We start from the raw sequence: 22,048 nt of genomic DNA, 5'->3' as shown, positions 1-22,048 counted from the left end.
TGGGAATATCTTTAGAAGAGACAGCTTTGGTGCCCTGCTACCACTCCCAGGCTGGCATGACCTGTGGAAATCTGGCTTGTCAAAGAGACCTCTTTCTCCTGAGCACAATGCCCAGCTCTGTTCCAACCTTGTTAGAACCTCAGTGATTCCTGTGGGAACTGGACGCCCTGAATCTTACACCAGGAAGGACTTTTAAAGGTCCCCTCTCTCAGCGTCTCATCTCATGCAGGAATCCCTTCTGCAACATGTGGACCTGGGTTTCCAGATCCTGCTTAATTACTCTTGGGAACGGGAGGCTTGTGTCCTTATGAAAGAGCCCACCCTAGTTTGGACAGGTGTAATTTTCAGCCTGATTTTCATTACACTCATTAATGGTCTCTTTGGTGTCTAGGAGATGAAAAACGGAAGTCTAATGTCCACCTACAGTTTGAGTTTGATCCTCTGGAACCTATTTCTCTTCTAAGCATGTCTTGTGCCAAGCAGATTTAGCTTCTATAAACATTTCTATTACATCCCGAACCTGTTTCCCTTCCTCATCATCCTTCCCTAAAGAAACCTTTGCCTGATTCTGAACCTCTTCAAACTTGCAGCAAGAACAAAATACACTCTTGTTGCCTCCCACATTATTATCCTATTAATCCAGTTGACGGCTGGGATTTACAGAGCTCCCTAAAACCTAGAAACATCTCTGGGTCCACTGTACGTTGTCCCAGCTCCTGAAGCAGAGACCCGTGAGCATCTTCAAATGGTGGTTCCCCCATGTTCACAGCGGCACTATTTACAACAGCCAAGACATGGAAGCAACCTGAATGTGTGTTGAGAGATGACTGGATAAAGAAGTTGTGATACACACACACACACACACACACACACACACACACACAATGAAATACTCCTCAGCCATAAAAAAGAATGAAATAATGCCATTTGCAGCAACATGGATGGACCTAGAGATCGTCATACTAAGTGAAGTCAGGCAGAGGAAGACAAATATCATATGATATGACTAATATGTGGAATCTGAAAAAAATGATACAAAGAAACTCATTTACAATACATTTAGAAACAGACTCACAGATACAGAAAACAAACTTATGGTTACCAAAGGGGAGGGAGGGAGGGGGAGGGATAAATTAGGAATTTGGGATTAGCAGATATAAACTACCATATATAAAATAGATAAACAACAAGGTCCTACTGTATAGCACAGGGAGCTATATTCAGTAGGTTATATATAATCCACAATGAAAAAGAACATATATGTATAACTGAATCACTATGCTGTACACCAGAAACTATCACAATATTGTAAATCAACATACTTCAATTAAAAAAAAAATCAAATGGTGGTTTCAGGCAGCCAGATTTTGGAGTTATTTGCTATACAGCCATAGAAACTACAACACAGAGTTTACGCAGCAAGCAAGGTGGAGCCACCGAGAAATTATAAGCAGGTGGTAACGTAATCAGATTTCTGCTCTAGAGAGATTGCTCTCGTCCAGGTGGAGGGTGGATTTGTTGGACAAGCTCTGAGATCAGAGGCAGGGAAAGCAAGGAAGGGACGAAGGCAATCCTCTGGGGGAGAGACATGAGCAGTGTGACAGAGAGAACCACAGCAGGAGATTGTGAAGGCAGAATCCATCCATCTTGGTGACTGGTCTTCCAGGAACAAGGGAGCGGGAGTCTGAGATTCTTCCTGGGTTCTGGCTGGGAAGAGAGATGGATGCGGACATATCGGAAGAGGAACAGCTTGGAGGGGGAGAAGAGGAGTTAGACTTTCAATATGTTTACACAACTTCCAGGGTTTTCAGTGAAACACAGCGGCTGTGCCTGCAGTCAGTCTGTCTGCGTTCCAGTCCCGGCTCCCAGATTCACCGGCTCTGGGCGAGATACTGATGCCCTCCAAGCCCCTGCATCCTTGTCAGGAGAATGGGAAGAAGACCACAGGGACTCCGGGGAGGCCGACTGGAGACAATGTGTGTGAAGTGCTGCACGTGGTGCCGGGCATTTAGAAACGCTCCAGACGGTAGCTGCTATTATCATCACCACCCTTATTATTAACTGGGAGGTAGACTTGGTCAGAGGCTGGCAGGTCTTCTGTATGCAAAAGGCCTGGCTGCAGGGCATCAAATGAGAGCCGTTCCCAAGGGACCTCGCACAACCCTCTGGTGAATGAGCAGTGAGACTACTCAACCGTGAAGTCTGTGTTCTAAAACAGCTACGCCAGCCTGCAAAGGCGGCAGGGAAGCCAGCCTACCAGCCGTCCTCAATCTTTGTCTTCCTCCCTCTCTCCCAACTCAACGGCTGAGTGGTTTTAATTAACAGCTCCCACAGAGTAAGGTAAAAGTCACTCGATTAATAAAGCTCTAACTTGCCGTGCATGGTTCCGGGGTCTCCGGGTGGCGCTGAGCTTGTAACTGTGTGTTTTGTTTGGGTTCGCGGTGGGTGGGAGGCTACACCGCTAGAATTTCCTGGGAGAAATGCAGGTATCACCCTGACAAAGGTGACTGAAACGCCCACTTTCATGAGATTTCACACCCGGAAGCCATACTGCAGTGAGGCGCTTTGGTAAATCAGCAAGCAACACGGCTCAGCTCAGAACCTTCCTGTCTCTGAGCATCTTGGTTTTCGTTTCCAAAACACACAGAACCAGTTTTGTCCCCATTCACTTTCTGCACAAGCACCTGGGGAATGTTGACACAAGTGTTTCTAATGCTACAGTAAAGACCTGTGACATTTAATTGAAATGAATTGTGAAATAATGCTTTCGAGGCAAACAAAAGTATCTGCCTTTGCCTCCGCCACAGCCAGCCTCCGTGGTCCTGGCACAAGCATTCGCCAAATATTTCTCCAAGTTCCTGTGCAACTCAGTCCTCGGAGCCTTACCCCTCTGAATACCACCTTCCTGCTCTCTTTATCGCTCTATTGCTCCCAAATATGGTGATGGGGAGATCCAAGGTCTCCATATGTCCACAGATGGCCACTCCTCCTTGGTGGTCTTGCCTTGCATATAATCAGAGTTACAGTGAGAAACCACACTACAGAGTTCCTGGAGCACAGGCTCTGAATTCAGCCCGGCTGACCCCTTGGTTCTAGCAGTTACTACCTGTGTGACCTATTCGAGTAACCCAACCTCTCTGAGCCTGGTCTCCTCGATCATAAAAAGCGGATGAAAAACAGCCTTTATTGCAAAGAACTGATGTAAAGAGTGAGACGATGTATGTAATGACCTCAACAGAGCGCCCAGCACACAACGGAGATGCCGAAGCAGCTGAGTTGTTGTGAAAGACCGCACCACTGCTGCAGGACACACAAAAAGACACACGCCAGCAAGCACTGTTAGTGCCTTCTCTGTGGCCTTCTCCGTCTCAGCAGAACCAACACACTTATCCTGGCCCATGTTTCTGACAACTTGAGTTGACTTCACCCGACAAACTTCACTGCTCAGGTATGTGAAATTTCTCATTTCAAGACAGATGCCCAGGCGATTCCAAGTACCAAGCTCTGGGCGCGGGGCAGGGACACTGACGAGGTGGCAGAGAGAACCCCAGGCCCCTGTCTCCCGCTGGTCCCCAGATCACAAAGTGCATGCGGGCTGGATTTATCTGAACCTTATTTCACTTCGGGCTCTTGAAAGTCATCAGCCCTCCAGGTGCCCGCGCCAGGGTGTCTGTCTTACTCCAGAGCTACTTCAGGATTAAGAGAAAAGGTTAAAGCCTCAATTTCTCAGGGAGATTTCTTATCAGGACCTGGGGATTCTGGAAGGGACGCAATGATTTTCCAAGGCATGCACTGACTCTTGATTTGTGGTCGTATCTTGGGCAGGATGCACGAGCCTCGAGCCCTCACAGATGTTTCCACAAGCTGATGTGTTGTTCTTTGTCTCTGGACTGCAGGTGAACTGCCTCCTGCCCCCAGAGGACTCATTCTCACTGATGACACGCCAAGGCCTACTACATGCAGGCTGTGATGGCTTATTTTGTGTGTCCACTCAGCTAGGATGGGAGATCCAGATACATGGGCAAGCATGAGTCCAGATACTGCTGTGAAGGTACTTTTCAGAGGAGATGAGCACTTACATTGATAGACGTTGAGTAAAGCAGATTATTCTCCAGAATGAGATGGGCCGCATCTAATCAGTTGAAGGCCAAATGAGGAAAAAGACTGATGTTCCCCAAGGAAGAGGAAATTCTGCCTCTAGGCTCTTTGGACTCAAGTTGCAACATCAACTTTTCCTCTGGAGAACAATATACAGATCAACTCTGACTCAGTTAACAGAGAACTGGTTATGATCCTCAAGCATAAGAAATGACGTTAATCCTCATAATAAATGTTCTAAGTAGGAAGAAGAGAGTAGGAAGCCAAACAGACGAAACAATTCCAAAAAGCCCAAAAGGAACGACCACTCCACACCATTCTACACACGCCAGACACTTTAGAAACACTATCTCCTTTCTTCCTCACTATCCACCTAAGATGTAGGATACCACTGCACAGCTGGGAAACAGACTCAGAAAAGGCAGCATATTCACCAAGGTCACACAGCTGGCAAGCAAGGAATATGAAGTCAGGTCTTCTGACTCTGAGTCTAAAGCTTCTTCCCTTATACCATATCTCCAGAGCAGCATGCTGAGAGGACCACGAGTTCCCAACCAAAATTTAAGTTTCTTATCTTGATCTGAGTACAGGCACATATGGCCTATTTTTTTTTTTTTGAGTCTTTCAACATGGGCTTATTGTCTCAGAGCCAAAATACTCCCAACCTCATCCAAATGTTTCTTTTCATCTTCACCTCAACTCGAACTTGGGGTCCTCCAACCTCGCCACCATAAATCTGTTGAGCCACTCTGTAGCTGCCGGCCCTCAACAAGTAACCAGGAAGGGAATTTTCAGTGATCTATCTGCATAAGAAAAATGGAGACCGGGTTTTCTGGATGAGAGCTATGCAAAGGCTTCACAGCAAAACTAGGGGGACTTCAGGTCTACCTGGGGCACAGTTCTCTCCACTCAAGGTACACTTGCAAAGCGCTGAGAAGAGATGGAGACAGAGGAGCCTGCAGACTAGTACACACATCAGATAGTGGTCCTGAAGGAGGCAGAAAATAGCCAACTGCAGCAAAGCAACAAAGGCACCAGAATCACACTGAAATTCCAGCATGGGGGGAAGGAAGCAATAGAAGAGCATCCTTTCCATCTCTTCCCTGGGCTTTAAAACAATGAGGTTAACAGTAACCCTCTTGGGTCTTCATTTTTCTTACTCATATAATGAAAATGTCCCACAGAGCCAGAGTTTCGGGGTTATGGACGGTACCTGCCTCACAGATGGTGTGATGCACATTAGCCCCTACTCCCCATCACCCCTCGGGGGCTCTGGAGGTGGAGCATGTTTTTCCCGGACGCATAAGTACCCTCTGGTAAGTGGGAGCTCCTGGGTCCCAGGTTTACTCTGATGAGGATTTAAAATGACCAAAAGTGAGGCCCCAGAAAGAAGAGTACCAAATAGTCATTATTAGTCATACTTCAGAGCAAAGCCTGGGACAGAGGAGACACTTGTTAAATGTTCGTTGACTTGAAATAATGAACACACAGAGTCTTCTCTGCAGTGCTGATTAGTGGACCCAAAGCGCAATCTCCCTTGGCTGAACACCTGGGGCCAAGCTGCGCCAGGCCCATAGCGCCTGTGTGTTCTGTTGACAACCTTACCGAAGAGGAGCCCCGTGAGGGGCAGGAAGTCTGTTCCAACAAGATAGCAGACAGTCCAGATGGCGTGAAGGAGAGGAAGGAGCGCCTTGCTAAGCGTGATTCAGCACAGCAGCTCCTCTGCATGGCGTGGTGGGTGCGGGATGGGGTGCTTCCGGGTGCTGTTTCCTACGTGAGCATCCCTAACGGTCTCATTGCAAACCCCACTCACCCTAAGGAGGTATCTCACAGGGGTTTGGGATGAGTAAGGGTGGAGGAGAGGGAGATACACTGAGTACTTTTATTCTGCACCAGGTACTGAACTAGGTATGAGATTACATCCCATCGCATAGAATCTTGGCAACATGCTCGTTATTATGAGGAGGGTCTGGAAGAGTCCAGCAGCACTTGGCACGTGTCAGCTCACTCAGTCGGGTCACTGCAACTCCAGGCATCATTCTCATTTGCAGAGGAGGAAAGCTGGCTTCCCAAAAGAAGAAAGTGAGAACAGAAAGGACCTGCGCTCTTCTCAGACTCCTCCCCACCCCACTGTGCCTCTCAATGCAAACATTTATCACCACCTGCCTTGGGTTAGAACTAAGTGTTGTGCACAGGGTGGTCCCCACCACAGGGCCAAAGCTTCTCCAGGGCATGAAATGGAAGGCTCTGGGACTGGGGTTTTCCTAAAGCCCCAGAGAGCACATTCCAGAGGCTGCCACGTACTCTGCTTAAATATTCAGCCAGCCCTGGTCCGGGGGTGGCCTGGATGCCTGAGACAGTCTGAGGGCACTGGGTGGGTGCCAACAGGCAAGAGGGCAAGCTGGCAAAGATGGAGAGTGCTGAGGACCAAGGTCAACAACTCCCAGCCAGTGTCAGCTTGGGCGCTTCCACGTCCCTTGCCCAAGTGGCCCCAGGTCCGGCAGAGTTTAGTGTGAGAAGTCTAACCCCTGTGCGTCTGTTCCCAGGGCCTTACCTGGAGCTGGGACCCCCGTCTCTGGACTCCAAGAATTTCTGACCTGAGCCCCCCTACCTGTCTTGAATCTCCAAACCCATCCCAGGCACCGTTCTCATAAAAACATTCCTCATGCCCTTATGTCTTCATGCCCCTGCTCTGCCTGGCCACTTGTTCATCTTTCAGTGTCCAGCTCCCAGGCCCTGAAGGTGCTGCCACCGCTGCTGGTGGCGGACGCTACAGCAGTGCTGATGCTCCGGCCACGCACACCAGGCTCTGTGCCAAGTTCACAGGCATGAGCCCACTGAAGCCAGCTCGGGAACGTGCTCCAGGACCCAGGGCCACAGGTGGTGGAGCCGCCACGTTGGACTTCCCACGGCCCCCATCACTCAGGAGGCTCTTGATCTCCCCCTCACGTCCCCGCAGAGTGCACTGCTCCCACATCATCCCACGCTGACCTACGTGCCCTCCTCCTTCTAGGAGCTCCCCCCGTGCTGTTAGAACCGTGGCGGCTCTGGGTCTGGTTCATTTCCCCTGGCCTCAGTGTCTTGAAGCACAGTCCCCAGTACACAAGAAACTCAAAAAACACTTTCATAATGGAATTTCACTATCTTTTGCCTGGAGCCTCCCCAGAAGGCAGACCGAAGGAAGGGTTTCCAGTTTCCACCTCCAGGAGAGCCTGCATGCTAGAGGGTGTCTCTGAGGATTGGCGTGCAAAGGGGCCACTTCAGAAAGGCCTGAGGTATGGTTTTCTTCTCCAAAGCACCCACTTTTGTCCCCAGCTCCCTTTCCTTCCCTGCAGGATGCAGGTGGGTGGGGGAGATGGGAATGGATTCAAATCTCAAAGGGAGCTAGGAAATTCCCAAGAAGTCAGGGCCTAAGCCCAGTTTCCTGAGAAGACAAGACACTCCCATTTTTTCCCTCTTCCCCAACATTCACTATTAGTTATGAGTAACGGTCTGGGCTGCCCATGTCAAAGTTGGACCACACTTCATTTCTCCGTGGGGCTGTTCTCCAGTAAATCTTTTTGGAATCCTGCTCTCTGTCTGCTAAATCTATCGTCACCAACGGTGGCTAGAGCAGGCTTGGAAAGGCTGGAGAATTTGCCTGCTTTCAGCATGCTGTTAGCGCAATTGTTCTTTCTCCTCTGATAATAAAGCCGCCTGCTTGGCTGCTGATAAGGGCTGAGCCATTTCCCATACTCGGTCAATCTGGCGAGTCTACGGTGTGTGGAAGAAGAAGACGTGTACACCGGCCATCAGGGACAGCTGATACTGGTAGCCAGAGCCATCCATCAGCTGAATCCGTGTCAGATGACATCACAGCCGTGCAGGGAAAGCTGTTGCTGGTCCTCCAACACTTGGGGAAATTAATCCTGCCCTGCCCTGAGCTCACTTACTCTACCCAGGGAGCTGCTTAGGAAAACAGGGGTCATTATGTTTGCCTGGGATATTTAACATCATGGAAAATACCAGACGGGGCAAAGTATTCCTGGTTTCTGTGAATGCATACACCACTAAGACCTGTCAGTGAAGAAACCCAAGGGGAGCAGAGAGGAATGGAAAGACCTATAGACTGGGACCTGCCCCAGCCCCACATCAAGCTGGCTGGGCCTGCAGCTTCATGCTGGAGTGCCAGTGTGTTTTCTACACGTGTGTGTGTGTGTGTGTGTGTGTGTGTGTGTGTGTGTGTGTAGAGAAATGTAGTTCTTTAGGGCCAAGCAGTTTTCCCAAGGCCAAGATCTGTCTGTCTGCAGGGCTGAGTCTCCAACTGTCCATGACATTTCAACCTTCCTACCATCCCTGAGACTCACCCAGTGGCTTACCGGAAACCTGGAATTCTCAAGCTTTTCAAGAGCCCCACCAGCCATGATCATTTCAGAGAAATCGACCCAGAGAAACAAGAGCCCATCTTTTTCAAATCCCAGAGATGCTGGCCACACCCGGCTGGAAACTGCCCTGACCCCGTGCCTTTCAGGATGGCCTCACCTAAAATCATTTCTCTTGGCTTCAGGCTCGTTTTGGCCACAAGGCGTATTTTGGCTTCCTCGCCTACCAGTCTGCCAGGAACAACAGCCCGTCAGGGTTACCGCAGCTCTGGCCCAGAAAGACCATGAGAAGCCTTCTTCAGATAAGAAAGAGCCTTTCACGTTATCAATGCCACCTTTTTGACTCAGGGGGTCGCCTGCTGTGTTCTACGCTGACTTGGTGAGAAACACTTCCCTCATTTGTCCCCTGAAGGTCCCTGGAGGGAGGAAGAGGGACGGGACACCTCCGCCCCGACCCCCACCCCCACGGTGTGGGCTCCGGTACCTGAGCTGTCTCTGGTTCCTGTGCTGCCAAAGTCCAGATCACTGGGACAGACGTGGTCCAGGTCTGGAATAAGCAGACTGTACAAGACAGGGCCGAGGAGAGGAAGACCACACAGCTGGGGTGTCAAGTTCAAGGGGCTTCAATTTGAAGCCCATCCTCATCCAGAGGTATGTAACTGCTTGCTTTGCTGAAGGTCAGCTGTCTCATTCATTCAGTGAGTATTCACCGGCCACTGACTATGGAATAGGTCCTGCGCCAGCCAATGAAGATAGGGGAGCATCTGAGGCAGATCTAACTTTGATCTTTAAGAGCTGGAAACAGATATGGGCTCTGTCCCTTCCAGAATTAATTAATGCACTGAAACAGTCGAAAAAAATATTTTGTATGGTGCCTTGTTTGATTTTATACACACATAGATATCTGCAATAATTCCAGTGCAGTGCTATCAGGGCTATTAAGGGAATGTCAAGTACCATGAGGGCCCAGAAGAAAGAATCACCACCTCTGCTTGGATAGAATCAGGGAAGGCTTCCTTGAGGAGGTGACCTGGCAGGCAACGACAGGAAGGCCACCTAAGCACAGGGTGTTGCACATGAGAATGATGTACCCTGTTAGGCTAAATGTTTATGCTTCCCCCACCCCCGGCCAATTCATATGTCGAAGTCCTAGTCACCAATGTGATGATATCTGGAGGTGGAGCTTCTGGGAGGTTACTGGGTTTGATGAGGTCATGAGGGTGGGCCCTGATAATGGGATTAGTGCCCTTAGAGGAAGACAAAGACACTGCAGAGCTTCTCTCTGCTGTGGGAGGACACAGCAAGCCAGCAAGGGGGCTCTCACCAGAACCCGCCCATGCCGGCACCTGGATCACGGACCTCCAGCCTCCAGAGCTGTGAGAAATAACGTCCGTTGCGTACCCACCCAGTCTGTGGTATCGTGCTGTAGCAGCCTGAGGTGACTAAGACACACCCTGATGTGTTCACAGAGCTACGCGTAATTCAGCAGGGATGGTTCCTCACCTTCTGAGGGCTCAAGTCTCCCAGAAGGCACACATGGTAGCTCTGGATGAAGCAATCCGACACCTTAACAGGGAAGACTTCAGCCATCAAAAACCCGACTCTGAAGACCAGCTTGCTCACAACCCCACTTTCTCCCCTACACTGGACTATGGGTCAGGCCACATTTAAAGATAAGTCAGCTTCTACAATCTCCACTTTCTCAGCCTTGAATAACACCAGCACTCAGTTTTACACCAATATGATGATTTTTTGAATTAAAAGCAAAGCCACAGCAGCACATCCTGTATTGGCCACTAGATGGAGCTATGCATTGCACCAAAAGGATATGAGAGGCTAAACTGATTTCCTCCAAATGTTCTGCAGATAGAATCACTGACTTTCACAGCTGGTGGTGGCAAGTCACACAAGCCCAAGGTCCTGAGACGGCAGGCCTGAAAGACAGACCACTCGCAAAACATCTATTAAATTCCTACTTATGTTAGTCTCTGGCATTGAGAAAAATAATGGGCCCCCTCTGCCTTCTTGGTGCTCCATGTTTGGCGGAGAAGACAGACACACACACAGTGCATGACATTTCCTGAGCACCCCAGATTCTGCCAGGTGCTCTTCAAGTTCTATCTCTAATTCCTAAATGTTAAAAACGGGTTCCAGTTTATTTGGCAGGGCCAGGATGAAATCTCAAATCTGCTTGCCTCTTAAGACTGTACTCTTTCCTCAACGCCACCCAGTCTCTCTCAAATGCTTCCCATGCAAAGAGAAAGGTTCTCACCTAACCTAGGTGTGAACCAAGGCCACCAGAAACACACAAGACAGAGCTAACTCTGACTGAGGGAGTCCAGGAGGGCATCACAGAGGAGGTTTTTTCTTTTTTTTAAAGGATCAGTCAGATGGGCTAGAGCGGAAAGAAATTCCAGGGAGAAAGCAGCATGTCCTCTGGCACTGAGCTTTGCAAATGCAGGAAACAGCCTTTGGTAACAAATGGCAGCCAGCCCAAGGCAGTGGGGAGTGTGGGGTGGGTGAGGAGGGAGGTGGCCAGGGAGAAGGCAGGGAGGGCAGCTGAGGGAAAGACCATAAACAGCCTCCCTTGTTCAGTTAAAAAGTTGAGATCAGTTCCCACAGGCAATGGGAAGCCATCAAAGGCTCCTGGAGAAATTTCTGATGTTAAATTTAAATAGTTCTTTTTTTTCACCCGGAAGGGGAGGTAGAGTCATACTTTGGAACATTATACAATTCAGTGCCTCCTTTGAAAAGAAAAATAAAAATCTTTCCAAACATATGGACGCTAAGTCTTTCCCTTTAATTTTAGTCTATACCATATGGCACTCTGAATTTTTAGAAGATGAATAGACCGATTGACTTCACAGATCAAAACTTAGTCAGAGACGTCTTCTTCTGTTACTTTAATTTCTTTTCCACTAACTACAGCTGAAGCCCAATTTATCAATCTAATAAAATGAAGTGGTGAGGTCAGGCAATTTCTTGTAAAGTACTTAGACATGCCTGGCACATACTAAATGCAATAGAAGGGTTTAATAAATACACATACACAGAGACCAAAGGCGTGTGCCATTAGTTTCTTAGTTAAACTCCACGGAAATCAAGTGATGTCAGTCCCCGCTTAGGGAGAACTGAATAATACACACAGGTGCCTGTGCGCTCAGATCCAGTGGAGACAATGAACTGGAGACATCAAAAGACAGCTGCTCTACCAAGATGAGGTACAGCGTTATTTTTTAAATAAAGGTCATACGTCTTCAGAAACTAGAAATTTACTTCCCTATCAGCCTGGCTAAATAAACTCGCTGTAAAGTTTTACAAGAACTTTCCTCAAACAGCCTCCATACTGATTTATATATTCCTCATACATCAAGGCTGTTTCCACTAAGCCAAGCAAACATCTGGATGAAAACAGCCATCATTTCATTGTTTCCAAGCGCCTGGATCTTTGAGATTGATAAGACATCCAGACCCTGTCTGAAACTGTGTGTCTTTATCAGATATCTGCCATCAATCAGACACAGCCTCAAAGAGAAATCTCACGGTAGAAGGTTAAAAACCCAATTAACTGTAGTGCTTCAAGGCTTTGGGAAGTTGAATGATGTGCTTAATGTCACGAGCTCACGAGGGACAGAGCAGGACTGAAGCTCGTCTGCTGTCGTTTTCCCACTACACCAGTTGCCTCAGGATTTTGACTTACTGGGCAGCTTCTGAGGCACAGACTAAATGACTAGTCCTTCCGTGTCTACAACCTTGTCATGTTTAGAACAGGAAAAAGAACTGAGTACAAAGGACATTAAATGGCGTGTCCTGAACTCTGCATGTAAAGCCGAACCGATAACCTGGCCTCAAAGCAGAAACTCGAGTGCATCTCCAACAGAGGGCAGTCATGTTTGAACAGCACTGTAGAACATCACAACCAGAAGGAGCACTGAATGCCATCTGGGCTGCCTCTCTTCATTGTGCAGGTAAATGTCTACATTAAAAGGAATTGGGAGGGGAGTGGGTTGGAAATAGAACAGAGTTCTCCGATTTCAACAACTGGGTGGTTTGCTTACATTTTCTGCACTTTTATCTACACTTGCTCTAAGCGCTATCCCACTTGCTAAAAATGTAAGCTTCCCAAAGCAGAAGTGAAATGTAAACATTTGTACTTTTTTTTTTTTAGCAGGGGTAAAGGCTCTGGTTTAAATAGCTGAAGAAACTAAGCATTTCCCCGCTAAGGTTCAGTTTAGGGTGTTTCAATGTCTCCACCTTGAGGAAACTGTCAGTACTACATCAACATAAATACATCTTCACGTACTGATCGAAAGATTGACCTGAAAAGAAAATGAACTCTTTCTTACAGGATACAAAAGTCTCAAAATAATTCCAAAATATTTTGGTAGTATATTACAGTAGGAAATGATAATGGTAACCTTGAGGCCAGGCTGAATACCAAAGGTCTTCTAAATAATAATAGAAGATTAAATTACACGCAACTTTAGTAATAGGTATTTGTTACTACTCCCACGCTTATGTAAAACTGGAGACACAAAATGATGCTCTCACTTAATTGGATCATTTGAATTATCAGGCCAGTCACTTTCCTAGCCATCCGGAGAGCAGGAACTTGTCATATTATAAGGGTTTGGTGGCTCCTGTCTTCCAAGATTTCACTATGGGATGGTTCTAAAAGTCACAGGCAGGAAGCCAAGGCAACTCTCTGTAAGATTTTAATTAATTAAAAGAACACTTCCAGTCAGACAGATAGAAATAAGCAAAAGCAAATCAATTTTGAAATAAAGGCAAGTAGTTGTGCTATTTCATCACAGCCCTACAATGTCGGGCAAGACGGGGCAGCACAGTGGTTAAAGCGAGACAGCTCAGAAGCCACTAGCCCTGGGCTCTGCCTCTTAACCACTTAACTTGGGCAAGTTATTTAGCCTTCCTGAACCTCAGTTTACTCGCCCATAAGATGGGGATGATGTCACCTTCCTCAAAGGACTATTGTGAGGGTGGGACAGCTAATATATATATAGAAAGCGTCCAGCACAGTGCTTGGCACATAGTGGGAGAAGGAGCTATTATTACAATTATGAAAATACTGACTCACCCACGAGGTGCTTGCTCATGAAAATGAGTGGCATGGCCATTCTGCCTGATTTTTATGATCTGTAATTTTGCCTGCTAGAATGTCAGAGAAGAAAAGGATCTTGGAGAACTTCTGGGCAACCCAGATTAAGAGTGATGAAGAAGTAAGTCACAGGCAAGTGGAGTCAACAGATGCACATTCAGTTTACATGGTGACCTGGAAGTGGGGCAGAAAAAGAAGCCAAGCCTCTGGCCACACGCGGTCACAGGCCGGCTCGGACACCAGCTCATCATTCCCCTTGACTTCACCTGCTACAGAGAGGTTGGGCTTGTTCCTTCACTCCTTGAGCTACATGCTCGTTAATTCAGCAATGTCTATAAGCTCTTCCACAGACAACGCATTGGGGATTCAGTGGTGACCAAGCCAGATGCTGTCCCTGCTTCACAGCACTTGTTGTTGCAAGGAGGAGTGAGCAGGGAGACAGATCAAAACCCATCTTCAGGATAATTTGAAACAGTGATAAGCTTTCAAAAAGAGCATAAGACAGGGTGATGGAGAAGACTAGGCCTGGGGCAGGCTACAAAAATGACTTCAAGTTGAAGGAGCAAGGAGGACCTCTCCAAAGAGATGCCTGCTGAGCAGCCAGAAGGAACCGGGGAAATAGATCTGGTCAACAGAATCCAGACAGAGAAACAGTGCAAAGGCCCTGAGGCAGGAAAGAGCTTGATGAGACTGAGAAACAGAACAAACAGCTGCAGCAGCAGAAGCAAGGAGGGTGGAAGATGATGAGATCTAAGAGGCAGATAAAGGCCAGATCCTGTAGGGCCAGGCAGCCTAAGTGCAAGGCACATTTAAAGGACTGACACAATATGGTTGGTTGCCCAGTGTCACTCTGGCTGCTGGTGGAGCCTTGCTGGAACTGCCCAGCAAGTTACTGCCAAGCCTGACTGCCACCCAGGTTTTGTAATTCACCCCAGAAGGCTTCCCTCCACACACACATGCGCGGAGGTGGACATAAGGGGAGGAAGGCGGTTCGCTCTCCTCCAGAGAATGTGAATCAGCCCTGCAGAAGAGGCAGCAGGTGCCACGCCTCCCCCCACCCACCCCACGCCCCGCTCTGGGAATAGAGGGAAGACCCAGGAACTCACCCACTCGTGATGTCGTCTGCCCGGATGTTCTTGCTCAGAACGTCCCCATCGCTCATGTAGCCAGGGGCGTCCATGCCGAGGCCTTCCAGGTCCATCTCGTCTCCTGCTTTGTCCGAGACGTCCACGTGGCAGACGCCACTGCCCCTGGAGGCCAGCTGCCTCCGCAGGGGGGCGGAGTACACATAGCGGCCCGACTCAGCGTTGATGAAGCGGCTGGCGTTGGCGCGGGGCGGGTACCCGTTGCCCATGGAGGGGGCGTCTCCCGCCTGGAGCCGAGGGCTGGACTGGCCGAGCCTCCAGGAGAGAGGGGTGGGCCTGCCCGTCAGGCTGAGAATACTGCGCCCGCTTATCTCTGTGGTGACGTTGGTGTCAAACGTGGTTTCCAATGTGCTAAAAACACAAAACCAGCCTTGGGTTGGACCCCAATGTGCCTGGGAGCCTTTGCAGTTCTTTAATTTTTGTTCAGAATGATGAAGTATTTCCCATATACAAAATAGGAACAAATAATAGGGACCAACACACCACCCAGTGCCAGTCCTTCGTTAAGATGAAGCTGCCATCTACGTGACATTTGCAAAAGCCCAGTGGAGACTTTTCCCCTAAAACATGCTACAAGATACCCATTTCCAATTACTTCAAGTACATGATCTTAACCACCCAGGACAGGAAGCAGAAAATGCTGGACTGGTGAGGATGGGCAGCCGCCGCCCCCTGGTCCAAGGAAGCTGCGTCTCAGCTCTCCTTTCCTAAGGCAGATGCGCACGTCCACTCCGGAGATTCTAAGATCATTTCACATCTTCAGCTCCCTCTGGACAAAGCAGGGAGGGAGGGCCCGGATTTTCCAACTCTGTAATATCCATTTTCCCCCGACTTCTGTGCAAAATGACAACTACCTTTCGGGGGCAAAAGGCCAGGAAAGAGTGGTAAATGCCTAGGCTCGAGATCTGGGATCCGTAATAAATCAAACTAGCTGGGTCTGAATCTCAGGAGACTGAGATGTTCCTGGCCGTCAAGAAGCCTCTGTTGCCATCAGTCCCCTGTCTTTCTAGCCTTGCAGGTCTCATGGCACCATCGACAACCAGTGCGCTCAGAACTGCGCTAGCATCTAGTAACTGAGCCGAGAGAGCGCTCTTTCCCATAGGAGAAAAAGCCTGGAAGCTCTCCCTCCTGTCGTGATTACCATCCTAGCCCAAGCCAAGAGGTCCACCAAGCTGTTGTAACCCACAGCAAGTCATCATGGCAAGGATGGTGGAAACAGTGGTATTTCAAACTCAATCACAGAGTCACGGTTCCAGCACCTGGCTCCACGCCATCGAGAATCTGCGGACTTATTCATGCCCCCTGGACAATTTACTCTCCTCTAAAGAAGAACCACTGTTTTTGTTTCCCTCCAAACCTGGAAGCAGTGGGCCTGACTTTCCTCACATTAGGAACCCCTAAGGTTCGGGTCCTGGTCTTTAAGAACTCACAGTGCTTAACCCTGATCTGTCAAAGCTGCTGGCAGGGAGGAAGCCCTGCAGTCTCCTTGCTGTATTCATTTATCAAAGACTGAATGAAACTGGAGAAGCAAAGGAGACCCTCCTTCCACCCAGGAGCTCACTGGGGGCAGCTGGGCCTGTACTGATGATCAAGGCCAAATGCAAACCGTGAGACCTGGTTCTGCCAAAACCAAGGGTGTCCCGGCGCTGCATCCTCTTCACCCTCTGGCTCAACAATGAAAAGAAGCTGATAAATGGTTCCAGTGTAATCCTAGATTTCATCCAACGAAATCACGGTTTAAACACGATCCTACGTTTTTATAAATATTTCCGTACGTGTCTTATACACGTGCATGACTAACAACATTACGGAGTGCTGTGGGTCAGAAGACAGGGTAGGAATTCAAGTTATTCACTTTATCACACAGGTCAAATACAGTTCACCTGCTCGTTTCAACAGCACAGTATCGTTTTGGAAAACGCAAGCAAGGGGAAATTTAAACGCAGCTGGCCTGCAATGTCCTCTGTGGAACAGACTGGGCAAACCTCTGCTTTGAGGAGGGTTCTGTCTCTACTGGTTTTTGTTCCTGACACTTCTGCACGCCGCGCGGCATTCTTGGGTGAATTCTAACATATCTGGCGATCACGGTTATTTATTCCGTTATTAACCAAATCACTTTGCTAGCGGCAGGTGCAGCCATGTGAAAATCAAGTTACTAGCGAGCTCAGGACGGCGATTCGCGCTCCAGGTACCTGTGTGTGACCTGAGTGCCCCGTAGGCTGGACATGGTCTCCTCCAGGTTCTGCCGCAGATCAGCAATGTTCTTCACTGTGCGCAGTCGCCGAGCCTCCGGATCTTCCCCTGGAGAGATGAGGGTGGAGAAGACTTTAACTCTCAGAGAGATGGTGAGATTCATGGGAACAGCAATCATGCCTGTGACCATAACTGTGCTCCCTGCTCAGGGCCTGGCTCACTGCGGTTGCTCAAGACACAACAGATAATGAATGCATGCATGCATGCATGGATGCCCAGAGAACGCATTAAATCTCAAGAGAGAAGTCCTTCTTCTCCCTGCGGGCCCCTCCAGCAATAGGTGAGGTCCAGCCCATGGGAGAAGCAACGCACCGAGTCTGAGACATTACAAACACTGCCTCCCATAAAGACACACTCGCGTTAGGTGTGACCAGTGCCGGGGAATCATCTTCCACCTGTGCAGGAGTGGGGGAGGCACTGTTTTCTTACCCAGGGGTGGTATGTGCTGCTACCCACTGGCCTCCAGTTACACATAGTTAACTTGTTGTGGCTTAAAGATCTGTCCTTATTAATCACAAGTATTTCTATGGAGAAAGGTTTGCCTCTTTCTTTGTTCAATTTGTTGCGTACGCCATCTCAAATTCTGGCTCCTCTCCTCCGTGGCTGAGTGATCACCCTCTCCATCCTTCAGATTCCACAGCCCTAAAGGAGGACAGTCACAGTGCCGACCTCAAGGGGCGCCTGGAGGGACTAAACGGAGCCCCGAGGGCAGCGCCCGCCACCAGCACTCAACTCGCGCCAGCTGGTGCTGCAGAGCGGGGCGCATTCGAGAAGACTCGGGCTCTCTGGGGGACACAGGACTTCCATTCTCCGAGCAACATTTCCCACTAAACACCTGGACCAGGGAGGTCAAGCTGGCACGGAAGTCGCTACACACAAGCCAGGGAGTCGTGTGTCCTCTCGGAGCGGCCCCACGCCCGGCTGTGTGGAGACACTGCTTTTTCTGGGCTTTCCGGGGGAAGAGGCAGAGTGAAACGCCTACAGCTGCGATGAAAGGACTCACGCCTCTTCCCTGAGAGTGACTTCAGGAAGGCTGAGAAGACCACAGTCAAGGGTCTTTAGAAGTTGATGGCTATTCTAAGTGCTAAGCAATACTGTTAAACAAATCTCCATAGAGGACTTAGCACACTCGGGCAGCAGCAGGTGGAATTTACAGCAGACACCAAGTAGGACTTCCACAATGGTCATTCATAGGGCAACAGGCCCCTGAAAAATGTCATGGAAGCAACTTTCCTTCTGAGACAGATGGCCGTTTCCTCAGGTTATCCTCAGGGTGGTGGGGCCTGGAGGCTGGGGGATGGGTTCAATGATTGATTATCTGGAGGAAATTTGCTATAGCAAGCTCTCTATCCTTGAAAACGCCTGTGTTTTCAATTTGCTCCCTCCTAACCAAGAGAAATTTGGAAGGCATTTTTCTCTTATCTGAAAAATGGTCAAACCTGCCTTTCTCACCCAATTCTTTAAAATACATATATGTATGTACGTGTTCTTAAACGAACACAGAGATAAATGTCTACTTTACCTTCCTCTCGTGGCCTTGGAGGAATGTAACTGCATCTATCTCCTGAGCCATCAATTAAATATCTCTTACTGCCAGCTTGGCCACACTTTATCTGTGTAAAGGCTGCCAAAAAAGTACTGATCCTCTGGATAGCTCTAGGCCCTAGTTTTCAAATTACCCTCATTAATTAACTTAATCACACACAAAAGTGTAGTAACTATATTTATAGGCATACCTTGTCTTACTGTGCTGTCTCTTTATTGCACTTCGCAGATACTGCGATTTTTACAAACTGAAGGCTTGTGGCGACCATGCGTCGAACAAGTCTATTGGTGCCATTTTTCCAACAGCATTTGCTAACTGTGTCTCTGTGTCACATTTTGGTAATTTTCACACTATTTCAAACCCTTCACCGGCAAAAAGATTATGACTCACTGCAGGCTCAGATGATGCTTAGCATTTGTAAGCAATAACGTAGTTTTTAATTAAGGTATGTACATTATTTGTTTAGACATAATGCTATTGCATATTAATAGACTGCAGTATGGTGTAAACAACTTTTTTAAAAACTTTTTTTTGGTGTAAACAACTTTTACATGCACTGGAAAACCAAAAAAAAAAAAATCTGTGTGACTTGCTTTATTGCAGTGGTCTGGAAGCAAATCTGCAATATCTCCATGTCTCTACTAATTACCCATGTATCTGCTAATGACATATTTGCCTGTGTTAACTCTCCTTTAGAAATTCAAAGCTCCTCCATATGGGATGGAATCTTCCCTTTTATTTTTGGTAACCCCTATACAAGTCTATAGATGGTCAAGAAATATTTGTTGTCCAAAAGATGTCTGGTTCATGCAGCCCTGAAGAAAAGGCATAGATTTTGCATTCTGATGAATCAAGGTTTGAATAGCAGCATTGCCACCCACTAGCCACTTGACCTTGGACAAATCACTTATCTTCTTCGAATGTTATCTCTAAAATGGGGATAGAAACCCTTCTCTCAAGTTTAGGAGGGGCAGATGACACGTGATACATCTGGCACAAAATGAAGGCTTGTTGAATCTGACTGTCCTGTTTCCCTCTGAGGGGTCCCACTGGGAAACATCTGCCCCCCGCCCAGCATATACCAGATTCTAAGAGAAACACAGAAGCACAAAACAGTAATCCACCTGCCTTCCTTAGGTGATCACGTTTTGAATTGCTAGATCTGCCTGCTTAGAAGATGGCTTTGATGTAAGATTTTCCTACCAACTCATAGCCTGAATAAAATAAAAATGCAACCATGCCCCGGTGGAAATGGCTGGGCCCTTTTGGCCCATAGACAGAGATCTTAAAATACCGAGTGAGCTATTCCACGTCTCTCCGTGCCCGACCTGCATCTGCCAAGGGCAGTCCTCCCTCAAACCACTGGCCACAATGGCGAGAACCACATTCTGACCAAACAGAGCAGAGTGTGAGGATGTCAGGGTGTCACGTAAGGAACACGGGCAGAATCTGGGACTTTTACTTGGAAGAGGGAGGCTAGGGGCATGCCGCTACATGGAAAAGAACAGAAATGGTCTGCTGAGCTTCAGGAGGCTGGGTTATATCCAGTGATTTAGAAGTGTCAGAATAAAGAACTCCATTACCAGTTAAAGCCAACAAAATATGGGAGGACTCCCTTATGAAGGAATAATCTTTCCGTCATGAGAAATACTCAAGCAGAGACTGAAAGACGATTCACCAGTGAATGACAGAAGGGATTCACGGACCGGATAATACGCAGATGTGGTTCCTTCTAACACTACAATCCAAGGTGCATGTCTCACCTGTAACGCTATGTAAGTGACACAGCACCATGGGGAAATTCACCTACTTGCATAAGTAAGGGGAAAGACGCAGCAATTGATCAAACAGTCTCATAAATGTCCACTTCTAAATATAGCCACTTACTGTCATTTCAAGGGATCGGCTGTAGGTAAGTTTCAAAGGATCATGCTATATGTAGCATCCCCATAAAATTATTCGCGTGGTACAGCCCACATGTGAGTTCCACCACTTGAATGTAAAGGCAAGCTATCCTGGTTAAGAAATTTTCCTTAGCAACCAACACCCTTTGACTTAACACCAACACGTGCTATGCTTTATTCGGCGTGACTGGCTGCACAGTCCTGGTCCCCAAACCAGCTGACAGCATCTCTGGCTTCCTGAGCTCTTACTTGGTTTTACTGTCCTGATGCCGAGGAGACACGGGGAGAAAAGGGGTGAGAGGATCCCAGGCTGTCGTCTGTCACTCTGAAATCGAAGTGCCATGTGGTGTGTTCTCTGGCTGCCACTTTTGCTTTTCACGTTGTGAATTTCACTGAGCCCCCACGTCTGACATAATCCACACTCCTCCCCGGGACACACATCTGATGCACCGGCCTGGCTCTTTTGATGTGTGCACATAAGAACACGGTCTGGAATGTGTGTAGAGACCTGAGGAGTCATCTAAACTCCACACCCTTCTCCTGAGAGCTGGCCCTTTTCCTGCCCTCCCATGTCCTCACTGGCAAGGGAGCTAAAACCTGGGAGAGAAATAAACATAAAATCAATGCCAAATGTGCAGCCCTGAGCCACAGTAAGATGGATCACTTACTTACAAGTGGCTTAAAACCTCTCTGGCCCATCTCTGTGCCCAGCTGGCAGAACCAGAAGGAAACAGTTAAATCGCTCAAATCCTCTGAAATTAATACTCAAAGCTAATGGTCAAACGAGTAGGGGTCCATCATATGGGCTGCAGACCAATTCCACAGCTGTAATGTGGCTATGAAAATAGAGGGGCCATGGATATTTAGTCTAATAATGGATTTCAAACATGGATTTGATTTTTACCCCAACTCTGGGAGTGCTAAGATGTGTAAAGAACAACACAGTCACTGCTAAATGTGTGGGTCACGACTCACCTCCCCGATGAGACCTTGCCAAGACACAAGGCTCAGAGCTGGGGAATGGGGACCAAGGACAGAGATGGTGGCAGGTCAGGATGCACGGCAGTAGAAATTCTAATTCAGATGCTAAAAAGTTAGCATCTTCTTTAAGAATGTGATATACTTCAATTTAAAAAAATAAAATAAAAGGACACCAGGACATTCTGGAAGGGGAGGAGAAGCAGAAGAGGGAGCCAGCCAGAGAAGAAGGCAGGAGGAAACCCTCGGTGCCAAGTATCTAAAGGCTCCGGCCTCGAGTGCACAGACGCGAGCAGGGTGAATTTCTAAACACAGCAGCCAAGCAGGCCTCGCTCTGTCCACGGCGCTGTCTGCACGTGCAGCTGTGAGGCGGAGTGACAAGTAGCAGGCCTGGTGGTCAGGGACCTGCCACCTTTGGCACTTCTATTTCTGTTTCCTTAAGGACTTTTACATCTATTGCCCACAATTGCTGTGGTCACTTTACTAGCGATCATACTGCACTAATGTGTAATGATAAATGGGGAAGGAAGGAGGGAAGGAAGGAAAGAAGGAAGGAAGGAAGAAAGGAAGGAAGGAAGGCAAGAAGGAACAAACGAACGAACAGTATAACACAAATAAACATTTGTGGAATTAAATACATGACAGGT

At 48.1% G+C, this 22,048-nt stretch overlaps 1 protein-coding gene across 10 annotated transcripts in view; it reads right to left on the bottom strand.

Moving 5' to 3' along the window:
- NAV2 (neuron navigator 2) overlaps positions 1-22,048 on the bottom strand; it is a 773,977-nt gene that overhangs the window by 128,560 nt on the left and 623,369 nt on the right. For all 10 annotated transcript variants that reach the window (XR_012076623.1, XM_031681096.2, XM_072969658.1 and 7 more), the window contains 2 exons: positions 16,913-17,021; positions 14,682-15,071 (listed from right to left, as the gene is read on the bottom strand). Coding sequence is in view for 9 of the 10 variants with exons in the window: in XM_031681096.2 (XP_031536956.1) it covers positions 14,682-15,071; positions 16,913-17,021 (499 nt within the window). In the remaining variant the exon portion in view is untranslated. The remainder of the gene's footprint in view (positions 1-14,681; positions 15,072-16,912; positions 17,022-22,048) is intronic.

Source organism: Vicugna pacos, chromosome 10, assembly GCF_048564905.1.
Source record: "Vicugna pacos chromosome 10, VicPac4, whole genome shotgun sequence".
In the NCBI taxonomy this organism is placed as follows: domain Eukaryota; kingdom Metazoa; phylum Chordata; class Mammalia; order Artiodactyla; family Camelidae; genus Vicugna; species Vicugna pacos.
The sequence above is the reverse complement of the archived record's forward strand: the minus strand, read 5'-3'. Positions and strand labels throughout refer to the sequence as shown.